This window comes from Antedon mediterranea, chromosome 3, assembly GCF_964355755.1.
Source record: "Antedon mediterranea chromosome 3, ecAntMedi1.1, whole genome shotgun sequence".
Classification (NCBI taxonomy): Eukaryota; Metazoa; Echinodermata; class Crinoidea; order Comatulida; family Antedonidae; genus Antedon; species Antedon mediterranea.
This window is the reverse complement of record NC_092672.1, coordinates 32188444-32207120: the sequence shown is the minus strand read 5'-3', so window position 1 is coordinate 32207120 and position 18677 is coordinate 32188444. Positions and strand designations below refer to the sequence as shown.

General features: G+C 35.3%; 3 protein-coding genes across 3 annotated transcripts in view; all 3 read right to left on the bottom strand.

Annotated features, from left to right (window-relative positions):
* LOC140045241 (metabotropic glutamate receptor 3-like) overlaps positions 1–13703 on the bottom strand; it is a 36730-nt gene extending 23027 nt beyond the window's left edge. The window contains exon 1 of the mRNA XM_072090069.1: positions 13253–13703. Within this exon, the coding sequence (XP_071946170.1) occupies positions 13253–13517 (265 nt within the window). The 5' untranslated portion in view covers positions 13518–13703. The remainder of the gene's footprint in view (positions 1–13252) is intronic.
* LOC140045242 (splicing factor 3B subunit 4-like) overlaps positions 13155–18677 on the bottom strand; it is a 75459-nt gene continuing 69936 nt past the window's right edge. Inside the window, exon 10 of the transcript XR_011844561.1 lies at positions 13155–13164. The gene's annotated coding sequence lies outside the window, so the exon portion shown is untranslated. The remainder of the gene's footprint in view (positions 13165–18677) is intronic.
* The window catches only part of LOC140045240 (uncharacterized), a 65782-nt gene continuing 61945 nt past the window's right edge, over positions 14841–18677 (bottom strand). The window contains exons 12-14 of the mRNA XM_072090068.1: positions 18388–18594; positions 17850–18008; positions 14841–17384 (exon numbers count right to left, since the gene is read on the bottom strand). Coding sequence (XP_071946169.1) covers positions 17256–17384; positions 17850–18008; positions 18388–18594 — 495 coding nt within the window. The 3' untranslated portion in view covers positions 14841–17255. The remainder of the gene's footprint in view (positions 17385–17849; positions 18009–18387; positions 18595–18677) is intronic.

Genomic DNA, 18677 nt, shown 5'->3' with positions numbered 1-18677 from the left:
GTACGTCCTGGCGTGAGATTTTAATTGTACACTTTATAATATATTTTGATATTGTGTCATGCTTCTAATTGAATTGTACGTTGTGTTGTATTGTTGAGAGTGCTATAAAAAAAACCTAACGCTGGCCCGATCGCAGTCACCATCTTGGGTGAAATGACAATTCAGCAACAGAATCAAAAGCATAGCATCAACACCTCCTACTACTGTATAATGCTTGTTTCTTAAACTTTGTGGCCAAATGGCTTTCAAGCCACGCGTGGATTAAAATGATAGTTATAATATTTGAGTTGTGTGTACACGTTCCATTGGTGATAAGATGATATCATGCTTAGGAAAGTTTGACATTATATAATACAGAAATTGTCAATACCTGTACAACATTAAATCCGTCGTAAAGCATCGGTTAACATATAAAACAATTAATTCATATGTGCGTAATAAAGTAGGCCTACTTCCCAAATGAACTGTCATCAGACATAAAACTATGGAACGCCATCACTGTCTTCGGTAGCAGATTTCAGCCTTCTTTACCATTACGAATACATAAACAACGTCTATAGACAATCTCATCTAAACGGGTAGGGAGCAGGTGTCGTAACGGAAACAATTAGAGACAACAGCAACAGCAACATCAACATAACATTCAAATGACAAAAGTCTCAATCGAAAACGTTGGCTATGCGCATGCGTATTTGTATTTTATTCTATTTGAGTTATATTTGGAAATGAAGACAGAAACATCTCATTGAATATTTACAACTCATCAAACTAAACCCTAAATAAACTGAATCTAACTCTCTAAGTAATGAATAATAAAGGTTGTTATCAATCAATCACAAGCAACAGTTAGGATGACCAATCGCGTCGTGATTGGTCAAATAAAGCTTTGTTCCCACTAGCGACGCAACGTAACGCAACCTACGCAACGTAAGAAAATGCCTTTCCGATAATCGTGTTTGCCCCCGCCTGCGTCAAATCAAATCTGCGATGTTTGCAGCACTATTTCGTCGTTGGTTCCCACATGTGATTACGCAATACAGCACTTTGCGTTGATACGTTGCTGCGTTACGTTCTAGTGGGAACCACGCTCAACTTGAGTTACTCTTGCGTCCTTGCGTTACGTTAGTGGAAAACAAGCTTAATGACAAGGAGAGAAAAACGACGAAAGAAAACGTAAGAATAACATAAATTTCCAATTCTATTTTTGTCATTGAGTGAAACAACCGAGGTGACAATTTCGAAAAACTACAGTGACATTTTGATGTTATCTTAACAACTCTCAGACACAATTAAATATTCATTTAATGTTATTCATAGCATTTATGTTGTATTTATACATTCATTGCTGTTTCTACACAGCCATCAAGGCCATGATAGTATGGCCCTGTTCAGACCCATGGCGTTAGACCGTTTTAGCGTACGACGCTAAAAGAATGTGTGTCTGAACAGTTGGGGATTAGCGTACAACGCGTCGTACAACGATTGTAGCGTTGTAGTGGAAAACGGTTGATAGTACCGTTTTAGCGTACGACGCTACTGTAAGTCAACGTTGTATCCAATCAGAACGTTTCCTGTTATGACGCGAAACAAGGTTTGACCTAGGCTGACATCTTTTATCGTCAATGTGTGAGATGGATTTCAATAACAAAAAGGCCAGAATAAATAAGGCCTAACTACAAATACAACTGTTACAAAGGCTACAAACTATTATCAACTGATTACCATTATATTTTCTAACAAATGACATAAATACATGCACCTTGTATTTAAACATAGGGACTATGATCCCATCCGCTTTTAGGCCTAGCTAGGCCTAGGGCCATTCACGCATTTCATTCAAGCTAAAAACTAGCGTGGGACATCAAGTCACTCATTCATACAAGGCAGACTAGACTGGACAAGTTTAATGCTGAAAACTCCCTAACTCCTAAAAAAATCAGTAAACAAACAAGGGGAGCTGTGTCCCTTTTATTAGCAAGTTAAGGGTTATTTTACACCGACTGGACCAAAGAATATATATCTTTGACTGGACTGGATAGCATAATCATTTTTTTCTTCATCATTACGAGGCCTGCTTTATTTTCGTAACACAAGAGCCTGGGGAAAATGTTTTTTACTACAAAATAAAAACAATAGAAACAGAAATTTGGCTTTACTATATTTTTCTTAAATAAATGCTGAGGTATGTTTTATTTACGGCAAATTTTGTCATAATTGTAGGGCTGAGATCTAGGCCTATATACAGTGGAAATAATGATGAAAACACGTGGGTAAGAGCACATAAATATGCAACTACTAGAAACAACCTGGATGACGTACTTCCGTTGTAACGATAATCGTACGCTATGGGTCTGAACACCTCGTTTTTTTCTCTGCGGTTTGTAACGTGACCTTGATAGTAACGTTGTACGCTAAAACGGTCTAACGCCATGGGTCTGAACAGGGCCTTTATCATCTCGTTTTACCTGATCTAAAGTTAGCGTTTTTCGATTTATTTTTAATTGTCCTGTAATTGAAGAGGACTATAGGGTGATGGTACATTTAGAAATTATTGTCAAGCCTTGAGAAATATTGATAGTAAATATAAAATGCTTAATGGCCTCTTAGGTTCCCCAGCGAGAGGCTTAAGTGTTCATTACAACGAAGTAGCAGCAAGGGAATGGATAATTAATGTTCTACAATTTTGTTCAGACTCATTGCAATCTTGCATTTCCAATGACATTAAGTGTTATCAATTGTAGTTTGCACTGATGGACAGGCATTGTGTTAAAAATAGAGGTAAAGACAAACGGGTAAACAAGGAAAACTGTTAGCATAGAAGCTATAGACACGATTTACTTAATAAAGTATAATGTTCAACACCTCCTTCAGGCAGCTATACGGTATATCTAAATTTGGAGGCATGATAAACTCTTAAAATATCTTCTTTGTTTCATATAACATAAAAGAAGCAGGATTCGTCACCTCCTTCTGCTACACCTTACGTTTGATATGTGAATTTACATGTCACAGAGAAATTCTTCTAAGATACACACATGAGAGAAACAGGATTCGCCACCTCCTTCTGCTATATCTTACGTTTAGTGTATCTGAATTTGGAGGCTTAAAGAAACTCCTAATGTATTTTTTCATCATCAAGATACACATGACAGAAGCAGGATTCGCCACCTCCTTCTGCTATATCTTACGTTTAGTGTATCTGAATTTGGAGGCTTAAAGAAACTCCTAATGTATTTTTTTCATCAAGATACACATGAAAGAAACAGGATTCGCCACCTCATTTTACTACGCTGTATATAACTTATATATCTTTGTTACATCCAAAATAAACATGAAATAAGATTACGTTATTTTCCATTAATTGTCTTCGGACATTTTACATAATTCACTCTAATTGTCTGTAGCAATGATTAAAGTATTGTACTACACTACCGGCGGTCCGATGAATTGATATGACATTGTTCGTACTAAAAGTCAATCCACTTGAATATTGAAGAATGTGACGGAAGGAGAGAGAAGACAAGAAAAGAGTGTGAGACTGAGGTAAGAGATGAGAAACGAGAAGATGAGAGACGAGAATACAAAAGAGAAAATATAAGAAAAAGAGCAGGGGAGGGAAAAGAGAAGAAAGGAGAAGATGTTAAAAGGAGAGAGACGAGAAGACATGTCTAGGACACAAGAGGAGAGACAACAGCAGAGAGACGAGTAAAAAGAAGTCGACGACAGAGAACGTTAAGAGAAGAGAGACGAGAAGAAAGTAGAGGACGTTAAGAGAAAAGAGACGAGAAGAAAGTAGAGGACGTAAGAGAAGAGAGACGAGAAGAAAGTAGAGGACGTTAAGAGAAAAGAGACGAGAAGAAAGTAGAGGACGTAAGAGAAGAGAGACGAGAAGAAAGTAGAGGACGTAAGAGAAGAGAGACGAGAAGAAAGTAGAGGACGTTAAGAGAAAAGAGACGAGAAGAAAGTATAGGACGTAAGAGAAGAGAGACGAGAAGAAAGTAGAGGACGTAGAGAAGAGAGACGAGAAGAAGAGGACGTAAGAGAAGAGAGACGAGAAGAAAGTAGAGGACGTTAAGAGAAGAGAGACGAGAAGAAAGTAGAGGACGTTAAGAGAAGAGAGACGAGAAGAAAGTAGAGTACGTTAAGAGAAGAGAGACAAGAAGAAAGTAGAAGACATTAAGAGAAGAGAGAAGAGAAAAAAGTAGAGGACGTTAAGAGAAGAGAGACGAGAAGAAAGTAGAGGACGTAAGAGAAGAGAGACGAGAAGAAAGTAGAGGACGTTAAAAGAAGAGAGGAGAGAAAAAAGTAGAGGACGTTAAGAGAAGAGAGAAGAGAAGAAAGTAGAGGACGTAAGAGAAGAGAGACGAGAAGAAAGTAGAGGACGTAAGAGAAGAGAGACGAGAAGAAAGTAGAGGACGTAAGAGAAGAGAGACGAGAAGAAAGTAGAGGACGTTAAGAGAAAAGAGACGAGAAGAAAGTAGATGACGTTAAGAGAAGAGAGACGAGAAGAAAGTAGAGGACGTTAAGAGAAGAGAACAAAGGTAGAAGAGAAAAAATAACTTGTTTTAATATAATCTTTCGAAAAAAATGTGGATACAACTTAAAAAATTAAAAGATACTAAAATGATAATTCTAATCAAAATATAGGGTTTAGCAGTCCAATCATGTAAGCACATGAGTTAGAGTGAAATATACTGCTTTATAGATTGAAATAAATCTGGTAGATATTGAATTTATTATTTCATCACAGTATGAATAATGTAATTCTATAAATTACTGAACCAAAATACTACAAAGTCTTGTGTTTCAAAATATGGAAACCAATAGAATATCATTATCTGAAGTAAAAATGCTTAAAATAAGCTGCAGTCATGCAGTAAGGGCTGATCCAAAATTGAGCCTGACGAATATTGCCCATAATATTAATAAAAGTAATTACATTTTATATTCATATAACATCAAACAATGTTTGTGTTGATGAATAGTATTTGTAATGCTCTTTATCATTACTAAATTTTAATTTTGTTGTGAAGTGTTTTATGTCGTGTTTAAGTGGAACATTAATATTGTATTCAATTTATACTGGATAGAGTGTTTCACATTCGTGTTTACTATATGCTTACCGTATTGTTACCATTGTACTAATAACCTGCCCTATTTTTTTCTTACACGAGACAACCTAATTGTCAGGCTGATAGAAATGTATTCATCATCATCATCATAGAAAATAATTAAAAAGCAGACATTAAGAAGCAATTACCAAGAAAATCATAATTATTCGGAAAATATTATTATTCGGAAAATAATTAAAATTATTCACGAAATCAAAATGGCAGAACGTTAGTTATATCAAAGCCGTTGCACTATTATAGTACCGATCATGTAAGCAGTAATGGGTTTCGATTTTGCGTCAACCTGGACCCACAAATTATGCAAATTAATCAATATGTCATTTACACAAATATTTTGAAGTAGGTCACTGGACTACTACAAATTTGGTATTTTCGATTACGATGTTTTTGATCTACCCCTTAATTAATCAATCAATCTATTTCATAATATTATATATATCCAAAGGCAAATTACTGAAAAAATGACAATGCTGTTGGTATCAGTGGCTGGATCTGAATGGAGATACAAAATGACAATGCTGTGGGTATCAGTGGCTGGATCTCAATGGAGATACTAAAAAAAAGCGAAAATAAATAAACGTATGGCTTAAAGCAAATAAGCTGTTACTGAATGTTAGCAAATCTAATTACGTTGTTTTTAGAACTAACCAAAAGTACAAAAGTACAAAAACCAGTTTAAAATAAAAATGAATAATGTGTTATTACATAGAAAAGAAAATGTGACTTTCTAGGTGTAATTTTAAACGAAAATCTTAACTGGAAACATCACATACAGCTTATTAGGAAAAAAATGTCTAGGGCAATCGGTATACTTTTAAAAGAGAATTCTTTCCTCATAAAGTCCGTATTAGTCTTTATAACACCTTAGTATTACCTCACCTTCAGTATGGTAACTTAATATGGGGAAATACATACAAGAGCACGTTAGAAGTAATACTAAAACTCCAAAAGAGAGCTGTAAAATGCATTACCTCCTCTAAATCCAGACAAGCCTCGGAGCCACTGTTTAAGAAACTAAAAATATTAAACGTTTATGATATTTACAAAGTAAACGTCATAGGATTTATGGCAAACGTAAAATTCAATGAATTACCACATCACATTTTAAATATTTTTAATTACTGTGACAGTATAGGCCTACTCATAACCCCAGAACAGAAACTGAATTCGAAATTCCCTTCACAAGACTAACTTGCAGTCAACAGTTTATACACATATATGGATCAAAATTGTGGAAAGAATTCACTTGTAATGGTGGTAATAAACCTTAAAGAAACAAAATAAATGTATAAAAAAACAGGTCAAAAAATACTTTTTATCACTATATGCTGATTAACAACACCTTTGATTATTTAAGTTCTATATACTTGTTCTTATGTAAAAGGGTCCTACAAAAAAACGAAGCTACAGCTTTTTTATGCAGGATCCCTGTTTTTAGTTGTACTGTAATTATGATGTACTGTAATTGATGACTAAATAAATGTGGAATAAATGTAAATGAAAAGCTAAATCAAAACGATAAGTAAAACAGCGAGTATATACACCATCGTAAAGTTCAGGAAAGGGTACTCAAAATAAGAAAACCGCTACCTAAAAACGACATAATAATAACAAACATTCATTTCTATAATTTCGCTAAACATAAATTATATAAATGGGGATCTTATGCAATTGCGAAATGTGATTTGCATATCATTCTTTCTTTAATCAACAAATTTCAATTCAATTCAATTCAACTTTATTTCAGACAAACTGAATGAAACATAATACATACAATAAAAAAGAAAAAAATACAAAGCATGTGACAACCGTTATGGAGAGAGGACCAAGAATTATTTGTTGACATATAGTGCCTCTCTCCACTTAAAATACATTTTTTGGAGTAAATATTTATAAATACAATTTAACATTTTATTTTTGCTTTTCATAATTCTGGAAAGAACACAAGAACATATGGAACATATTTATACGTGACTTCACACCTTATAAGGTGTGAAGTCACAAGTAGGCCTACATTGCTGACGTAATACAGTTTTGATTGATACGGCACAGTATTATCAATGAGGGGGAGCAAAAACACCTAGGGGTTGAAATATTTTGCAGCTCGTAATAGAATGTCAACAACGTGTAGAAGGTAATATAATCAAAGATGTTGATAAAGATGCAAAATATGTCAATACGTATTAAACGACAAGATGCGTTCGATCAGCTTTATACTTCAGCAAACAAAGAGTGTTTGAAGAGTGTTTCACGTATCTACTTACGATTAAGCAGAAAATCACTCAATCGAAAACCATGCCTAATATTCACTGCCGCAACAGGTCAGCGCATGCGTGTTGCCAAGACATGAACCAGCCCTACATTTACTTAAAACAAGGTTGGAAAGCCATGATTTTTTTGATAAAAATAGAAAGATAATTACTGTTGATTCAAAATGTATTTTTATTGTTTTGTGATGATAATTCGGTTGATTAATCTACCTTGTGTGATTACCAGTGCGTGTGCGATATGCATGGATATTTTAATAATGGGAACAAAACGTGAACTTTAACACTACGACGTGTTACGCCGTGAATATAGATTCACGACGTCAATTCAAGAAGTCGCGAATGCAACGATCACGTCGTCGTACTTACGGCGTCATGACGATGTAAAGCTTGGTTCCTATACGCAACGTAAGGACGTGGATGAAACGCAAGCGAGTTGACCAATGACAAGGGACTGTTCGAATAATCCATCGGTTGTGATTGTTCAAATCCCTTACGCTGCGTTACGTCGTTGGGTTGCTTCTTAAAGCTTGGTTCCCACTAGAACGTAACGCAAGGACGTAAACGCAACGCAAGCGTTTTAACCAATGACAAGCGAAGTTATAGACAGTTAACAATCACAAGCGAATAAACCATCGCTTGTGATTGGTCAATTCACTTGCGTTGCGTTACGTCCTTGTGTTGCGTCGCTAGAGTGGGAACCACGCTTTAGTGGGAACCTCGCATTAGCGGCGTGATAAAATGCGGTTACACATTTCCAGACCTAACGTAACTTATACGTTATTGTGTTTGTGTTAAAAACTGGTATCGAATTACGTCGTTAAAAGCGTTGTGTTATGACAGTCTAATATCTGCTGTCTGTAGAAATACGCTTTCCTTTTTAGTCGCGTGCTAACGCGACTCTACAGCTCACTATGTCGGTCGGTCGGTTGGTCGTTCGGTCGGTTGATCGGTAAACACTAACTCAAATTTGAGCACGCGATTGCAGCCATGTATATGGCCTTGTTAGAGATTATATAAACTTTGGTATACTTAGTTTAAGTGTGGTGTGCGCTTCGTATCACTTTGACGTGTTGGTTGGCATTATGTATTCAAACATTTAACGTTAATTAATATTAATAACCATTGAGAAACATGTCAATTGGTATTTTCCCGTTTCATAACATACTAGGTTTTGACGTGTAGATTTACGGTCCATTTTAGTTTTGTCAGCAACGTGCAGACCACCCAAACTACAATCGATGTAGGCCAGGCGCAAAGGATGCCACTTAAGTTAGCTAATTAGCCTACATTTTAACAATAATTAATCCTGTATTGTAAATCACTTTTGACGAAGAAAAAGTAATTTATTGATCGTCTTATCCAACGATGAAAACGCAGCTTGATGGAGTGGATTATTTGCACGCGTCTCTGTGCAAACTGTCATCGTGTTCAAATGTCATAACTATATTGTGTCACAATAAGTTATAATATGCAACGTCAGAAATGTATATCAGTACAATGCAGAGACAACAAAGGGAACATAACACTCATTTTGATTGAAGACAAAAGATCATTATAATAAAACCAGATATATCCAGACCATCTACTTGATATTTATTAGGTTCCTATATCCAATGAAATTAGTTATTTGCTCGGTTGAGTCCAAATAAAATATTTATGTTATTTCACGTTGGGAGGCTTTACTAGTTAAACATCGTATACTCTATTTCTAACAAACATTTCAATCTTCTATCAACTAAACTAACCGAAGACATGTCTTCATTCTATTAGTCACCACGGATAGACTTTCTTCATCAGTGCTTCTATGAATGGATGACTTTTGGGAGCAGGAACGCTAGTAGACCAACCCAGTACCGTTTTGATTCAGATCATTCGGAAAATTTCCTCGTGACGGTATTGTGATGATAAATATCAGAAGAGAATAAGGAATAATGGTTTAAAGGTTTAGTCGCAAGATTACGCATCGAAAAGCCTGACTACCGCAATCCTGCTGCAATTTAATTGAAATATCGAATGATTCTTTAAATTGTCTTTTACTGTATACCATTAAACAAAATAATAATAATAGTTTAAAAAAAAGTCACTACGAAACGGTATGGGACAAAAAAATGTGATGTTCCCATATATGGACATGATGATGTCATATCATCATATTTGTGCATATCACTACCATATTTGGGCACATCACAACTTTTTGATAGTTTAGACAGAGCTTTATGATTTTCGAATGTTTTTAGCCTGTATGGCGAATTAACTAATTCTGTATTAGGTCGTAAAAACAACTATTGCATGCCTCTAGCTAAGACAACGACGGAGAAGAGTTGGTTGATTTTTGAATATTTTAACATTGAGCTTTAGACGCACAATTTGATAAGGGAGCGGATGTGAAACTTAGTATTTGGCCTAATGTAAGACATCATGACAAACAATGTACATGTTGTCATTTTTTGATAGTTGATTACCACTGGGATTAAGTATAAACATGCATGAGTACTGAGTCATTTACTAATTCAATTTTTCAATCTACAAATTATCGATCGGTTTAGTGTTTACAGAATAATTTAAAACATCGACATGGGAGGTCATTACACTACACTAATATAGATATAAGTTATACTACCGTGTTTCATAAAATCGTACCGAATCTTAGAATTATGTCTTAGCAACGTTTGATTATCGCGTATTCACACAGAGATGTCGAAACACATAAGCATGCGTAGAACGACTGTCAGATTCAATAGCTGCAGCGTAATCGTGAAAAATTACGTCGCTCTATACAGGGAATAATTTTTGCCAGTTAGCACAGCTATACAAAACTATATAATTGCAAAACTATATTTCTAGACTCACAACAATTGTGTTTGATTAGCAATATTACTAAACAAAAGTTAAATTTCATTTGATATAATTTCAAACGAAAGTTTTACATTTAAATGAGATTATGCTGTGGCAGTTACTAATACAATTAACGTTTTCGACTGAATTATTTATCGTGGACTAACTATATGATTTATATGTGACCAACAGCTTAACGTCTGATCTTTGGATAGGATAGGATAAAGCACGCAGGGAAGCCTATTTAAATTCTCCTATCATACCGAACAACACATCAACGTTGATATATTTAAACATCAACCAATTCTTCTCCGTTGTCTTAGCTAGAGGCATGCAAATGGTTGTTTTTACTAATACAGAATTAGTTAATTCGCCATACAGGCTAGAAACATTTGAAATTCATAAAGCTCTGTCTACACTATCAAACTAGTATGACAAAAAAAGTGTTATGTACCCAAATATGGTATTGATATGCTTAAATATGGTAGCGATATGACATCTTCATGTCCATATATGGACACATCAGACGAGGTCAAAGGTGCTATAATATTCTATTGTGTCAATAGAGTAATAATGTGGTATGAACAGGAACATTAATGTTTTCAACATTATAAAAAATCTTCCATCTAGAATATTGCTTCCTCACGGTCCACGAGTCAGTGTGTTTCACTTTTGGCATGCTGTTTTTTGTTTAAACCGACGCTACTATTTCAATAAGATATATTTTGGATTTTGCAGTAGTGACGTTTTAAAAACCGAATCTTCAAAGCTATCAGAACTGATTTGTTACGAGAAGTGTTCCGAATGAATGTTTGTACGGCGATTCTTTGGACGTCATATATATCTGGATATTTCGAAGACTGATTGTGACTATTGCATTGCAGCATATGCCTAGCATAAGTAGTTTAGTGCTTACTTATAGCTTGGTTTCCAATTAGACGGAACGTAGAAACGTAAGCGCAGCGTAAAGCGTGGTTCCCACTAGCGACGCAACGCAAGGACGTAACGCAACGCAAGTGAATTTACCAATCACAAGCGATGGCTTATTCGCTTGTGATTGCTAACTGTCTATAACTTCGCTTGTCATTGGTTAAAACGCTTGCGTTTCGTTTACGTCCTTGCGTTACGTTCTAGTGGGAACCACGCTTAGCCGTGTCGACTGTACTAAGAGGGGACTTTTTCATAGACTACCTTATACATTTAATAATCTAAATAGCAATCATATCGATATTTTTAATGATAGACTTGGTTATTTTAAGAGGACGATGATGTGTTCACTTCTTGAACAGTCTGCATAACCTGTTTTAATTGAAATTTTTTATGGCATGCCAATCTATGTTTTATATATATATTTATATATTTTATCTGTATTTTATTGTTAACCGTTTTTGATGTTGTATTGTTTTATGTTTCAAACCTGTTAGTGGCGGTATTTATCGCTGTTGGTTTTAATTGAATAAAATAAAATAAAATAAAATAAAATATTTAAGTGACCAATCACAGGTGGTGGATTATTAAGAACTGTTGTGATTGGTCAACGAGCCTGCGTTGCGCTTTAGTGGGGTTCTCACTTGAACGCAACGCAAGTGAGTTGACAAATCACAAGAGTTTGGATAAACCATTGCGTTGTGATTGGTCGAATTATTTACGGTGAGCTTACATCCTTCGGACTTGTGCCCAAGTGGGAACCAAGCTTAATGATGAAGAAACAATATTAGAAATACCATTAATGTAATTATAATGCGGTAGCAAGTAATGCCTATCAAATATATTTTCTTCAACTTCAGCAATTGGTGCGAAACACTACACACAGGCACAACGTACGCATTGACCAATCACAAGCGTTACGTGTACGTCATTCTAGCGTTACATCCAAATTACAGAATCTATCTTTGTCCAGTTATTGTACCTACGTAAAGCCGGAAAAGCGTATGGAAATGAATTGTCAGCCAGACGTACTCTTAAATTGATATAACCAATTAATTTGCAACGTAATTTAGTTGAGTCTGTTTAAATTATAATCCTATAAATGACTTCTTTTGAGTGGACTGCCATTGGCGATTTATAGAGAAGCATTTCGATCGAGAGCGGCTCTGTATTTTATTGGTTTATCTCAAGTTATGACTTTCCAAGAACAAGATGATGACCATATGCTCCTTCTAACATTAACTATAAAGCGGTACAATGTGTACACAGTAATATAATTTCTATTTTAACAATATCACGTCAGCCTCATTTAGGTCACGCGGAACCACGCGCCCACCATAGTGGTCATTCTGTATTACTTGTCGTTTCGTTTTATATTGTAATCGATATGCACCTTTCAAAATAAATCTGTGTTATTGACTTACACACAAATTAGTATACCTCCTCTGAGAATACTAAAAATATAACTTGATTGACCGCGGATGATTGCGGTAATTGTCGTCTATATTTATATGATAATTATGCATAGGCACAGGTCTGCTAATTATGAGCTTGTCATTATAGGATCTAGTAGTATAGAGGATACCGTGTATTTATAATTTATCAATCAAGACACCACGACGAAGAGATAGGCCTACAAAGTTTGCACGGCGTACAAAAAGCTGTATCGCCATTTAAAAGGACGCACGCGCGTTTGATCGCGCCTCTAATTTATGAGCATTTTGTGTTCACTGATTGCAAATTGAATTCCAATATTTCATTTAATATATCTCTCGATTCATACAAATATTTACAACCAACACCACACTCACTGTACACTTATGTTTTGGGGATGAGGTACAATAAAATCATTAAAATGTACCGGTCATTTTTATACTCGAAGGATGTCGGTTGAAGATGTGCCAAAGAAAGCAAAAGAAAAAAAATGAACTAATGAAATCATAATGTAAAACATGTTATTGGGTAGGGCTAGTCACACGTTGTTGGACAAAGCGACAAAACTGCCATACAAAGATGGAAGCTGTATAGTCTAGTATGGGTGCACATAAAACTGACTAAATAAATAAATAACGATAATAAAAGACTTACTAATGTGTATTCCTGGTAGTAAGTTCCTGTCTTCATTTATTTTATTTACAGCGTACACCATGGCGTATTTTTCCTGTAGGCCATTTAGGCTTGGCCGCCCGCAAGTGTTATTCTCGGCACGCGTCCTGATCGGAAATACTCCGCCTAGGACCACATTCCTTTCGGGTTCCACGTGTGATCCTCCTGGTTTTGTTGTTGTTTGAAAACCAATAACAACATAGCAATTGACAAAAACGACAACACTAAACCAAAACACAAACATCATTTAGTCTTCAAAGCAGTCCAATTGAAATTTAAGTTCCGTATGAGGATGCTTAGTCGACAGAACTACGACACCCTTGCAAAATAATCCTTCGTACCAGTAGTTCGTCTGCTCTCAGTACGCGCGCGTCTTAAGTACGCTACTCTCAGTGGTACTACTTCTACACGATGAAAACAAACCCATCTGCTATCGTTGAGCTCCGTTGAAGATCTGTTATCGATTTCGCACGGAGCGTCTGTTGCTATTATGCAAACCCATATAAAAGGCTTGGATGACCTAAATGAAACAACAAACGTGCAATTTACCTAGCGCTTATTATTTCATTGATTACATAAGAGTGGTAGTACATATTGGAAAACACTAAAATAAACAATGTATATTTATCGTATGCAATATAAGAAATAATATTGACAACATTTTGTATAAAAACAAATGTATTATTATATTATCATCGTTATCTTTTGTAATCATTATTTTGTACATATCAGCGTTTTTTAATTTGAAAAATTCTCAAAATTATTATTGAAAATTATGTTTAATTCTAAAAGAAAAGAGTAGCTTGTTTATGTACCGTAATTGTGATCGTAAGACAATTTTGAATGATGTGATTAGCTATCCAAGACAGCAGCATCGCATCGCCTGCCGGAAATGGCCATTAGTAGCCTAAAGTTACATAGAAGCCTGTATGCTTAATGACATTAATCAGATAATAACATTAAATAGATTCTCCAAAGACTAAAGGATATTATTAGACAAGCATTAAGAAGACTGATGATGCCAGCAAAACTCGTTAAGAATTTACTTTTTTCTAAATGGCAAGATTGAATAAACAAATGATCAGCATTGTTAGGGAAAAAGCAACGATAACCTACGTAATGGACGAGTAAACTGTACATCTGACATCTTCCTACAATCCAGCGTAGAGGCGGGGCGCGAAATTTCGCGGGCGGCCGGCAACTTTTCCGAGCCAATTATATGGCTTTTCAGGGTGGTCAAATCCACGTGGCTCTTGTGGGTGGTGCCACTCTGAGAGGATAGGAGGTACCATCAGATAGGGTTGGCTTGACAATATCTTCCAACTCTAAATTTTTTTTAAAGAAACTATTTTCTTCAGTTTACCAGAGATCGATATGGTAATTATATATTTAAGGGGTTGTATGTGCACACGCTGCGTGTCATACCTGACACGTCATTTGTCGTTGGGTCTCAGGACTAGACTATACAGTAGACAATTTTAATTGTATCTCAGTGTGATAGTGCGACTGTTCAAGTAACTCTGTCATCAGTAACACCCATAGAGCCAAAGTGATGACACGTACGCGCGCGTGTTAAATCATGTGTTTCTCGACTCAAGATTGGTCCCTGTTGTTACGTCACTAAGTGACGATTTTCTTGTTTTCATTCTAATGAATAAATACGTCATTAAAAATACAAAAATTGAAAGAATACAAGAAATTTGTTTGTTTACATTTCATCCATTTTATTCCATGACATTGGAAAATAGATCTCACTTCATAGTTTATTTACACGAAAAATGTTACGTACAAAACGAAGATCATAACGCCCTCTGCGGCTAATTATGCACCATCCCAAAATGGCATCAAACATCAAATTAATAATACACATTTAGGCGCAAAAAATGTTCAATTAACATCATCAAGAAAATGAAGAAAAAGTGGTTTTCAGTTGACAAATTTTTGTTAAAATTTGAATAATAAAATATTGTACTATGTTCCAATAAAAAAGAGTTTAGAAAGTTTAGAACAAAATGGTGTCTGATGAAAATTATCCATAACTATAAGTGAAAAATATGATTTAAAATTTCACATTGAAAAGTGATCAAAGCAAGCAAGAAAAAATAACTAAATGAGAAATTGGAAAAAATACTAGTTTGTAACAATTGATAAAAGACAATGTATTGTAGAATCATTTAAATAATTCAGTCATTAATCAAAACATAATAGTTACAACAAATACACTACACACGTACACAGAATGGTTGTTAAAATATTATATTCACAATCCATTACTAACATAGAGGTCGCTATGACATAATGAACACACAACAAACAAACTAGTGACAGGTTCAATGCACTTTGGGATGGTCAGACGACGTCTAAATGTCACAAGTCACATGATCTCAGGGATAATAGTTTACAATATTTACATTTTTCTTCATATTGCCTACGTTCGTTTCTTACAATACACACTCACACACACCACAAAAACAATCAAAACATTATACACAATTAGTAAAAATAATCATAACAATAATAAGAGGATTTACTAGTTCGCTTGGTTAAATAAAATAAAAAGATAAAACAATCTGAAAATATGTTTAAACGTTTAGTTGATGTGTAAATAATAAAGAAAGGGTAAATGAATAGAATAAATGAAATAAATTCAAGAAATCATCCACGCAGGATCTTAGGCTATTGGACGGATGCAAGAACTGTTCCATAACGCTATGTCTCATCCATTCCAAAAAACGTTTCCACCAAACAAAGAAACAACCAACATGGCATCACTAGTCAACTTATATATCACTATACAATCAAGGCTTTATTTATCTGAGCTTATATTTTTCTAAAAAAAAAAAAAAAATTCGAATAAAATCTCAAAACTATGACTTTATGTCTTTGTCCCTAACAAGTCAACACTTTTATAATTCTACCGAATTTTCAAATATCTATGTTATAGAAAAATAACTTTGTTTATAACACACATTTAATACCGTGAAGTATCGAAGAGACAAAATTGCAGATCGTTAAAATACACTCGGTGAAAGTCCAACACATGTGCAGAGTACAAACAACACAATGTTTCTGAATCACGACACAAATCATCAAATAATTTACTCGAGGAAAGGCATCGATTTAATTTATAAATACCGCCCTCTTTCAGTTCATTTATCCGTGAATCATGTATTTTGGAATGCATTGAGAACGACGACAGTCAATGTGTTTTGTGTGCAGTTGATTTCACAATTCTTATTTATGTTTACAGTGAGGACAATATTTTTTTCTCCACATTCTGAAATGTTTGATCACAGTTTTACGTTTAAAGTTTCAGTTGGCAAACAACAACTTGAAAAAGCACTTAATAAAAGCAAATTCAATCACTGTTTCAATCACTTGGTCATATACGGATGTCTGTGTATAAATAGCCATGCCTGCTCCTTGTCCACCATGCCTGAATTTAAATAATCCCAGGTGGCAAAAAATGTTTCCTTAGCAAGTGCTTGTTTATAGTTGGCTATAAATCATAAGGCTTTTTCCAGGTAGGCAAACTTATTATTGAATCCTTTTGGCTCTTCCAGGTGGCCAATACATGTGGCTCTTCCAGGTGGCCAATCCCTGCGGCTATTCCAGGTGGCCAATACATGTGGCTATTTCAGGTTGCCAATACATGTGACTATTCCAGGTGGCCACTATATGCGGCTCTTCCAGGTGGCCAATACATTTACTACTCCAGGTGGCCAATACATTTGGCTATTACAGGTGGCCAATGCATGTGCCCCATTACAGGTGCTAATCTCTTAATTCAACATCACAGTTAATCTTAAATTGTACAATAATCTTCTATTATTTATAATCTCTGATTTCTTGAGATACATCTCCTGTAGAACTGTATATACATCTTTGGATTAAAAATAAACTACTCTGTAGTCTCTCAAATATCTTTTCAAATTAGTCTCTCAAATCTTCTACAATAAATTCTCTACAACGTCTCTATTTAGTATCACGTTGTTGCTATGACAATCATTAGATGAGCAAGATCTGCGATGTCTCGAAAGAAATCCGGTGCTACATGTGCTAGATGAACTTGCGTGAATTCACATGGTGGAAATATATGTACCACAAACGCAGGCTAAATAGAAAATAAAACAATACTTTGTTAGAGTACAGTACAGTATTTCTGATGTTTTTCTGAATAGAGTAGAAGCCTCCTCTGTGGCACTCAATAACTTTTGCATGAAAAAAGAGAAAATGCATGTTTTAACCCTACGACCAACTTCTATTTAGGGAAAAGCCCAATTACGGCGATATTTTCTTGGGTATCAAAAGCATCCCCTTACGAGTTGGATGGTGGAGAATATTTAATGAGTTGAAAATTTACTGCCATATTAAATGAGGCAGACAGGGTTCTACCAAATCCATAACCTTAGTCTCTCTGTCTATGTTGTGTCCATAAGGCCATTGACACCTGAAATGGTACCACCTGGAATTTTCCCGACTAGTTTTCTAGTTGTTTGGACAACTCACACAATAAGAAATCACTTATTAAAACGAGGTCGTGATAAAAACAATGATTTTTTTTCAAATTTACACCAACCTGATTAGATCCAGGGTGAGGCACGTTGATAATTCCAGCGGCTTGTTTTTGTTGGAGATAGGTGATGAATCCGGTGTTGAGGGCGCCAGTCTGCGACATTACGTCCTGGTGATCTCTTCCGCAAGGCAAAGCAATCAAAATACAACATTCTGATTCAACCTGTAAGATATAATAATAGGAAATTAGTTTTAAAATTATTATTCAATTCAATAAAAAAAAGTAAATTGCATATGGAGCGTGAAGGACAGTGTTGGATGTTGGACTTCTGATCGCAGGATCTGAGGTTTGAGACACTACTTGCCCCTTTCCACCTAGGTGTACAAATGGGTACCTGGTAGCAGTCCATACGTGTTTGATCCAACGACCAGTGTAATAATGTAAAACCTTTGAGCATTATGTGCTGTATAAGATTAACATATACTTTTATACTGTTTATTTTTTAGTCCTTATAAGTAATATTAGTTTATAATTCAGTTTTCAAGATTCTTGTTTCTAGACTGTGAGAACAGTAGATTTTATTCACATCCATTGTACCTACCTTCATTCTTCTACCAACACCATCCAGCTGTGATTGCTCTAATCTCATCCTCTGAGCTACTCTCAACGGTGGCGATCCCTCCTCCATTGACATGGTCTGATTTAGAGCCTGACCAGCTACATCCATGTTACCGGATACATAGTGCATCTGGATAAATGCTGTCTCATTCTTCAAGGCTAAAACTCCTTGCCACATTATAGGGTATCTCTGCAAACAAATGTAAGGAATAAGTTAGTATAAAACCAGGAGAGTTTGTGGAGCTGATTATCTGTTCAAAGCAAGCATTATTT